At 48.7% G+C, this 8827-nt stretch overlaps 1 protein-coding gene and 1 long non-coding RNA gene across 4 annotated transcripts in view; both read left to right on the top strand.

Annotated features, from left to right (window-relative positions):
* Window positions 1–8827, top strand: part of Hk1 (hexokinase 1) — a 90990-nt gene that overhangs the window by 28758 nt on the left and 53405 nt on the right. Inside the window, exon 1 of one of the 3 annotated variants that reach the window (XM_005390089.2) lies at window positions 15–192. The exons of the other annotated variants lie outside the window; for them this stretch is intronic. Coding sequence (XP_005390146.1) covers window positions 130–192 — 63 coding nt within the window. The 5' untranslated portion in view covers window positions 15–129. Of the gene's footprint in view, window positions 1–14; window positions 193–8827 lie in introns of those variants that run through there. 3 annotated transcript variants of the gene reach the window in all.
* Window positions 7317–8318, top strand: LOC106149129. Its single transcript, XR_001235093.1, has 2 exons — window positions 7317–7768; window positions 8006–8318. It is a non-coding gene; the product is annotated as an uncharacterized LOC106149129 (long non-coding RNA).

The following is an 8827-nucleotide window of genomic DNA, read 5'->3' as shown; positions in this document are numbered from 1 at the left end:
CGCGCGAGGGGGAGGAGCCGCGGGGGAGGAGGCGGAGTCGCCGAGCAGCCGCCGCAGGACCACAGCTCGCCCCGGGAGCGGAGGACCGACCCGCCGCACGCCCGCCGCCCCACGCCTCCGACCGCCAGCATGATCGCCGCACAGCTCCTGGCCTATTACTTCACCGAGCTGAAGGATGACCAAGTCAAAAAGGTGAGCCGCGCCCGCGCGCCGCCGTATGTCCTGGCATCCGTGCGCCACCGCCTCCATCCTCCCGCGCCCGCCTCCCCTGGCTGCATCCGATCTGGTGGGACTGCGGAGCGCGGGGGCCAGGCCTCGCCCCGGCGTTCTTCCCGGTCTTGTCAGCGTTGGTGTGTGTCCAGGAAGCGGGCCGAAGACCCTCGGCCTGGGCTGCTTGTTGCAGTGTCCTTGAAACGGGCCGTGGATGTCAGATGGGCCCACAGGCGGGACTGGGTGGGGACCCGCGGGCGGGTCCGCACGCCCTGTTTGGAAGGGTCCTAGCGGCGTGGGCGGAGGGAGGTGTGATCACCGCGGGATGAGCCGGGGAGGTGAGACGGCCTCTGGCGGGGTTGCTGGCTGGGGGCCAGGCATCCCATATTTGGGGCTCCCAGTGGAGGACGCCGGGTGCTTTGGAGAATCTGTCACTCAGCCTACCCCAGCTGTTGTAGCTGCACATTAATCTGAGGACCAGGAGACCCGCCTAGCTTTCCGGAACGAGGACGGGCGCGGTGGCCACCGGAAACTTTGCTCATAGGCCTCAGGTCTGGAACCGCACGTCTGAATGGAATTTTTTATACCTCTTAAACTGTAATTTCCAGGCAGCCCAGGGGCTTGAGTAAGAGACTCTACTCATTTGAGTCAGATGGAGGTCTCGAAGGTGTGTGGCACGCTGAGGGGTGCCAGCCTCTCCTGAGGTCTGTCTAGTGTAAAGCATTGTCAGCTGGTGAGTCTTAAGGTGTATCTCCCCCGTCTACCAGCTTTACTGTTATTTTTTTAGGAACAGCCTAACTTGTTAGGAAAGACGCTCATTTTTATCAGTGACAGCTCTGCCACAGGCTGCTCACCCACCTACCTCGGTATGGGGGACATTATTGTGGGGTTAGCTGGGCCTGACTGACAAAGTCAGCCTGGCTTTGAAGTTCTGACAGGCTTTGCTACCAACAGTTAGGAGGCAGAAGTGACAAGCCTTCCTCTTGTGCCCTGCAAACCACTGGATGAGCCTGCCCAAGGTCCCTCATCTGCTAGAGGTAGGAAAGCGGCCTACCCAGGGCAGTGACCTCATCAAGGTCACTCAGCCAGTTGGAGGTAGAGCCAGGGCGGGGCTCCCACCTCCCTCCACCCAGGAACTTGAAGGGACTCCTCCTGGAAGTCAGCTGAGGGGGAGGTGCTGCCTGCAAGGCCTCTGGGGACACTGCTCTGAACCTAGGTCCTGTGCCGGTTGGGGACCAGAAGTGGAGTAGTTAGAAGACAGGCTTGGGAATCTTGTCTTGAGCCTGGGATTGTCAAACTGGGTCTCTCAGTCGCTCCCCTGGGATACCTTAGCCTCTGACCTCTGGGAGGGAGCTGTGCATGCTAACCCTTGTGTTTCACCTGCGTCTCTGATGCCTTCTCCACTGTCCTCCCGCATGTGTCCCTTGTAGCTCAGGACAGCAGCTCACCAGAGCAGGGCCCTAAATGACTATCAGTTAATCCTCCAGCTGCCATACCCACCACCACTTGTGTGGCTACAGTGGTGGCCTGCAGTGGCTGAGTTGGGCTAAGGGTTGGGCTAAAACTTAGCGAAACACCAGCCTTGCAATGTCTAGAGTGGTGCCACACCCAGCTCTACGGGAGAGTGGCCTGACATCTGTCTGTGCATATTTCTACCTGCCAGGCCCTTGTTGATATGTGATCCTTAACTAAATCTCTTGTAACTCCGGAGATGGTGACCTTGATATTCCTTCCTTCTTTTAGTCCTAGAACCTTGCTGGAAGAGCGTCCTGAGGTCAGAACTTCCACCAGATACCATAGTTTGTCAAGGCGATTCTTAAAGAGTTTGTTTTTTTTTTTTGGTTTTTCTCCGGTACCGGGAACCGAACTCACGACCTTGCGCTTGCAAGGCAGGCGTTTTGCCACTGAGCTAAATTCCCAGCCCCAAGCCAAGTGGAGGAGCCGGGGTTCAAGGCGATTCTTAAAAACAAGACGGCTTGCTTCTATGTCTCAGGGGACTTCTTACACAGCTTTCTGTGGGGGATTGTGTAGATTCCTGCTGGGGCATCCCCTTCACCCAGGGCACTGTCATGTGGGTGTTGACTCTGGAAAGTGTCCTGGGCCTCCTGAGGATAAGCACATAGTGGGTGCTTGCTCTGGTGACCTAGTTGATGTTATCCGTTGCTGAGCAGGCAGAGGTTGGGGGACCATATCTGCTGTCCTGGGGCTTGGGTCTTACTAGAGATCTTCGCCTCCCAGCCTCCACTCACTGTAGGAAAGCCTGGCTGGGCATGCTATACTCTACACCCTGTTCTTCCTGTGGGAATGGGCCCTGCATGCCACGTGAAGGGGACCAAGTGAGTATTGTACCAGTGTGGGCAGCCATGATGATTCAGCCCTCCAGCCCTAGGTAGCCTCCCGGGCTCCAAAGACGGAACGGGTGCCCCCTCTTGGAACCTGCACCCATCTTCTTGCAGGGAGGTTGGAGGAGGGAAGGTGGGATTGTTCTGGGGAGGGTTTCCAGGGTTGCTCATAATACAAAAGTGATCATGAAAAAAATAGCATTTTTGTTCTCATTGCCTGTAAGGCACATCAGTAATTCAGCCTGCAAAATACGTGCTGTGCTCAGACATTTCAAGGATCTGACTTTTCTGCTCATAGTCCCATTTTCCAGACTGTATCTGTACAATATTCATTAATGGGTGCTGTTAAAAGGGTCTTTAGCATTAGGCTGAATGAAGCATAAAGCGCATATTTTCTTTTCATTCTTCTAATACTTTTAGGAGGAAAGGAGGCATGTTTGTGCTTGTAAACGATTCTATTCATCAGAATGGCGGATATCTGCTAGTTGTGCAGCTAAAGGCTGAGTCCTTTGACCTCTAAGTGATTTTTAACATGCTTTATCCGACCAGTTTCCTGCGCTCAGTGTAGCCATTAGGGACCTAGCCTGGAGGAGGGTGAAGGATTGCACAGTGTGCTGTTTGTTTAGAAAAGGAAGGTGGACCCAGGAAGGTCAGAACTTGGCCTCTCCAGAAAAACTAGACTTCCTTGCCTCTAGGCTTATCGGAATGGTGAGCACACACCAGTGGATTTTCTCTGAGCAGGACCCCCATATCCGTAAGTAACTCCCATTAGGAGGTGCACAAACAGGTGTGATTTGTCCAATGGCTGAACCCAGGAATTCTTGAGTGGTTGGGCTGGGACAAAGGGGTAGAATGTGCCTAGCAATTAAAGGGTGACTTAGGGTCCACTTCCTCAGAACCTGGGTGTTCCAGGTGCAAAAGCAAGCATTAAAAAAAAAAAAATCTGTTCCTTATTGCTTGGGAGTGAGAGTTACACAGTTATGAAAAATGTCTTGTGTACAGACAGCCTGTGAACACCTCCCTGGGTGAATCTTCATTTCACAATCTGTTGCTCTCCACTTTGCTATTCCTAGGGTGTCTCGGCAGGAGAACCCCATCACTTCGTCTGGGTGGAGGTCGTGAGGGAATAAGCTGGGCAGGTGGTTGCTTCCAGGTGCCCCCGCATCTGACCGTGCTGTGCACACTCCTACGTTCCTGCTGTTCTTTGGGGGAAGCCTGGGCAGTGTTCTCCCCAAAGCCTGATAGAGCGTGACTGGGACTGGTGTGTATTCGTGCATGCTTCTGCATTCAGGAATCCTGATAGACTTAGTCCCTGGAGCCACCTCTGAGCACGCCTGAGGAGGCCCCAGGGGAGGTTTTGGACACACTGAGGCAGCCGTACACCTCTTTGGTCATCGGACTGTTGGCACCTACTCGTTGATTTGAGGCCCCTTAGAATCAAATCTGATTGTAGAAACTCAATCATAGCCTTAAAAAATGTTTCAAGTCTTTTATTATGTTCAGAGTACTGTGCTAGGCTAGGGAGATAACTATAAAGGAGACAGAGGTGGTCCCTGTTCTCACGGAGTATCAGTTTTTATTTGATGTCTAAGGACATAGACTGCTGTGAGCATGGAGTGGGCAAATGGTCAGACTGTGGGTGGAAAGTCACCAGCTTAGGAGCTGTTTACATCCCGGCTCCAGATGTCAGAGTGGAAGTTCATCTGATTGGAGAAGCATGCTGGGTACCCACCACTTTCTGGGCTAATAATAACACAACGTGGGAACTTAGGAAGCCACTTAATGTACACTGGGATGTCTTTGTTGTGTCTCATCTTAAAAACAGGTAAAAGTTTTACTGATAGATAGGTTTTTGTTTCTGGAAGTAATGTTCTGATAGTAACCAAAATGTAGTTTTGTTTTCTCTTTTTAATGGTTAGCTGTGACTATCATGAAATAATTTATATATATCATATTGGATTATATATATATATATATATACACCTCACAGATACAATATATTCTGCCAAAAAAATGTATATATCAGGAAAAGAAAAACTTGTATAAATATTTTAATACTAAATTCATTGAGAGGTCATGAGATTAATACAAATTACCTTTGGCTTCTACAGTTACAAGTAGTACTCAAAATGGTGGCCATTAGCTTGCAGATATTTTTTTTTTTTTTTTTTTTCTCTCCGGTACCCGGAACCAAACTTATGACCTTGCGCTTGCCAGGCATGCGCTTTTGCTGCTGAGCTAAATCCCCAGCCCCGCTTGCAGATATTTGTTATAATGAACTACTGAAGTGTGTATATATTTTTTGGTAGTCTCCCTCTCTCTCTCTCCATATATATGTGCTTGCATTATAATTGTAAAGGTTTGAATCACAAATGTGCGACTGTGTATGTGCTTTCATTTATCTCTCAAGAACAAGGTTGTCAGGACAGGAAGTCTTATTCCTGAGCCCCCTGGGGCTGCTCGTCCCCTGGGCCTCGCCTGTCTGTGTGCTGCAGACAGAAGGCAGAGGGAAGAGATTGTATTCTCCATTTAGAAGCAGAGACGAGAGGCCCATTCAGAGGAGATAAGCACTTTTCCCAAGATGGCAAGAAAGTCTGGAGTGGAATCCATAGGGCTCTTCTTGGTCTCTCTTTAGGATACAAGCTCATCTTTGTTGATTTTAATAGTTTACCTTGGAACCTGTATAGTATTTTAATTTTCTCTACCCACAAATAAAAAAACATGTGTTTTTAAAATTATGAACTATTTGAGGCACATAAAGCCACACGCGCGCGCGCGCGCACACACACACACACATATCTATATATATATCTACTACTCATCTTGAGAAGTTAGATACAATTATAGTTACAGGTACAGACACCAGGGAAACCCATGCCTTACCTTTAATCCTGTTCTCTTCTCCCTCTGGGAAATCTCTGTGCTGAATTTGATATTTTATCATTTCCATGTGTGATTTATGTCTTTATTGTGTAGTTTTATTTTATGTGATTTAACTGTTGGCACATGGCGCAGTTACAGTATATGCATTCTAGCAATATGCATGTGATATTGCTTTGCTGATTTAAAGTTTTTGTAATTGATGTTATACCATATGCATCTTTGGCCAGCTTGCTTTTTTTTTTTTTTTTTTTAGCTCAGCATTTTACTTTTGGGATTTAAAAAATATCAACTCATGTAACTCTTACTAATTTAAACTGCTAAATGCTTTTACATTGCATGCATAGTACATAGTTATTTTATTTATTCTTTTGATGGGCATTTGGGCTTCTCATTTTTTAAATAATCAATGATGCCTCTGTGAACTTTCTCTCAAACAGCTCCTTAGCACATGAGTGAGTTCCTCTCAGCTCTAAGCTGCCATGAGTAATTCCATTCCGGCTGGAATTACTAGGTGGAGTTTTGTGTGTACCCTGACACTGACAACATTTTGCCAAACTGCCATCCTTGGTGGCCATGCCATGTCACCCTGAGGTGTGTGCAGGCTGCCATGGTTCGTCCAGCGTTTGGTATGGTTGGACTTTCACATTTGTAATAGATCTGTTTTAGAGTCTGTTTCCTCCCTCAGCCATTTCCTTTCACATCACAGCATTGGAGCTTAGTTTAAAATTAGCCTACTTCCTAACTTACCTTATCAAACGGCCCTTGTTACAGAGTCTCCGTGAGTGAAGTAGATAGACCTCACTGTGAGCCCGTGCCCCGTTGGCTGCCTCAGCTGTACCTGTGGGCATAGCCCGGCAGCACAGGGTATGGCTGCAGAGGAAGGAAACTTTGGGCCAGCGCTCTGTGGCCCCTTGTGCTCTAGGGTAACTCTCACACTCTGCTGGGACTCAAACTGGCATCTTTGCTTCTGCACGCTGTCTCTTCCTGGGTGGATCAACCTGGGCAGGGCAGGCTTATCTGTTCTCTAAATGTGCCCAGCCCTGTTTAGAGAAAACTCAAAACCAGTAGCCTAACACTATATTCCGTAAAAGGAGAGGGTGGCTGTACCCTGTGGCTGGGAAAACTGAACCATGAGGTCCACAGCCCTGCCTTTTGTGAACAGAAGCTGAGCTGTCCCTGTATAGGCAGAACATGTCAATGTAGGCTCACCCTGGGTGTATGCAGAGATGCTGCAACCTGGAGGAACCCTCATGCGGAGGGGCATTCATGCATCCCAGCTGGCTGTCTTTTTCTTAGCATGACTCTCTTTTAATCACTAGTAGGAATAACTCATGGAGGCCAACCTCTAACACCTGTCACGTTGACTGCCAGGTGCTCTGCTAAAGGCTCGATAAGCTTTAACTTGTTTAGTCCTGTAGGGCTCCCGTAAAGTGGGTAAGGTAGTGATCTCTACTTTTGGGCTCAGAGGAACCAGGGCTCCATACTGCTGCTGTTCAGACCCATCAAGCCTGATAGCCCGGGTCCTGCTTTGTTTTTAGTTGAGCTGTAACTTATGTAACACAAAATGCCTCATGTTAAAGTGTGCGGATTCAGTTTCTTTTTTTTTTTTTTTTTTATGGTACTGGGAATTGAATTCATGACGTCGCACTTGCTAGGCAGGCGTTGGGCCGCTGAGCTATATCCCTGGCCCTGAGTTTTTGAGACATTCACAACATACCACCATCTACTCCCAAGAATGTTTTCTGTTACCCCCCAAAGAAACCCCTGTCACTTTCCTTCTGCCTTCCCCTGGTCCTGGCAACCACTGATCTACTCTGTTTTACAGATTTGCCTCTTCTGGACACCTCATATAAATGGAATCATAAAGAATGTGGCCTTTTTTTATCTGACTGTTTTCCCTTAGCATGATGCTTCCAAGGTTCATCCATGTGGTAGCATGTAGATAGCATGTGTCAGATTTCAGTCACCTGTAGTACGCTAGTGTTTTGTCTGCCCATTGTTGCTTGATAGACAGGTGTTTGGATTGTTTCCCCTTTTGTGCTGCTATGAATAATGCTGTTTTGGACTGTGTGTGTGCGGGTTTTTTGTGTGGACATGTGCGATCATATTTTTGGGCATATGTGTAGGAGTGGAGTTCCTGCAAGAGCCTCTGCCTTGAACCCGCGTGAGGAAGTTGTCGTTTCCATTTTGCAGTGAGAAGATTGAGGTCTCCAAGTGTGAAGCGCCCTTGGAGTGCCACACAGTGCATGAGTAATGGGAACAGGAAGGCTACTGCCAGGACCCTGACTCAGAAACTGCGTCCTTTCCACCATGTTCCCCCTGGCTCTCACATGGTACAGTTCAGGGAGACAGGTCCAAGTGGGGAGAGGCTGAATGCTGAGGGGCAGAGCTGGCTGAGGGTCATCCAGGTCCTTAAACCCCATCTTCTGCTCCTCCTCAGCATGGCTCCCTGGCTTGTGTTTGCCCACCCACCTCACGCCCACCGCTCGGTGCCGACCCCTTCCACATGGGGAGGAAATTGGTCGATAGTCATTTACAGTGAGATATTAGAGGTTTGTTCTGTTTTTCAGATTTCTTCTTGTGCCTTTGTTTGTCCCTCTTCTCATCCTTGCTTGCGTTTAACGGAGGGCCGCTAGGCAAGGCAACCCGACCCTGAAAGAAGATCCCAAAATACCCTTAAGATGACCTCTGCCTGCCATGCTGTGAACAACTGTGGGTTTCATCGATTGATTGACACGTGGTGTTTGCCTCTGGCGGAATCATCCACCCCAGTTCTCTCATGGATCCGGGTGCCTTCAGGATGCTGTCTGGGGGGGGAGGTGAATAGAGTTGGTGACTCGGGGCACAATAGAAATAAAAACACCACTTCACTTTTGCAGTGTTCAGGGCATCCTGTCCCAAAAATATTACTCTGACATTTGAGGGGCGGGGACATAGCTCAGCAGCATAAGTGCTTGCCTGGCAAGCCTGAGGTTGTGAGTTCAATACCCAGTACCAAAAAAAAAAAAAAAAAAAAAAAGGGGGGGGGGGTGCAGAAACCTGACCTTAAGAGAAACAAATTCAAAAGTTTCAAAAAATGTTTCAAGGCAAAATAACACCTATTTTTTGGGCAGGGAGGGTATCGGGAATCAACTCAGGACCTCATGCTTGCCAGGGAGATCCTGCACCACTGAGCTAAATCTCCAGCCCCAGTACCACCTATCTTTAAAAAAGTAAAATAAACTGGGCCTTGCCTTTCTCCTGTAAGATGGGCCTTCCTTCCACGTGTAAAATGAGCTATTATCTTTCTACTTATGGGCGGGTCAACCCAAACTTTCGTAAATTCACAAATTCCATAAATTTCCACTACACAAAACCATACCGGCTCCAGTCCATAACGTGCCTCTCACCTT

Source organism: Chinchilla lanigera, unplaced genomic scaffold (assembly GCF_000276665.1).
Source record: "Chinchilla lanigera isolate Chin_1 unplaced genomic scaffold, ChiLan1.0 scaffold00036, whole genome shotgun sequence".
Classification (NCBI taxonomy): domain Eukaryota; kingdom Metazoa; phylum Chordata; class Mammalia; order Rodentia; family Chinchillidae; genus Chinchilla; species Chinchilla lanigera.
The sequence above is the reverse complement of the archived record's forward strand: the minus strand, read 5'-3'. Positions and strand labels throughout refer to the sequence as shown.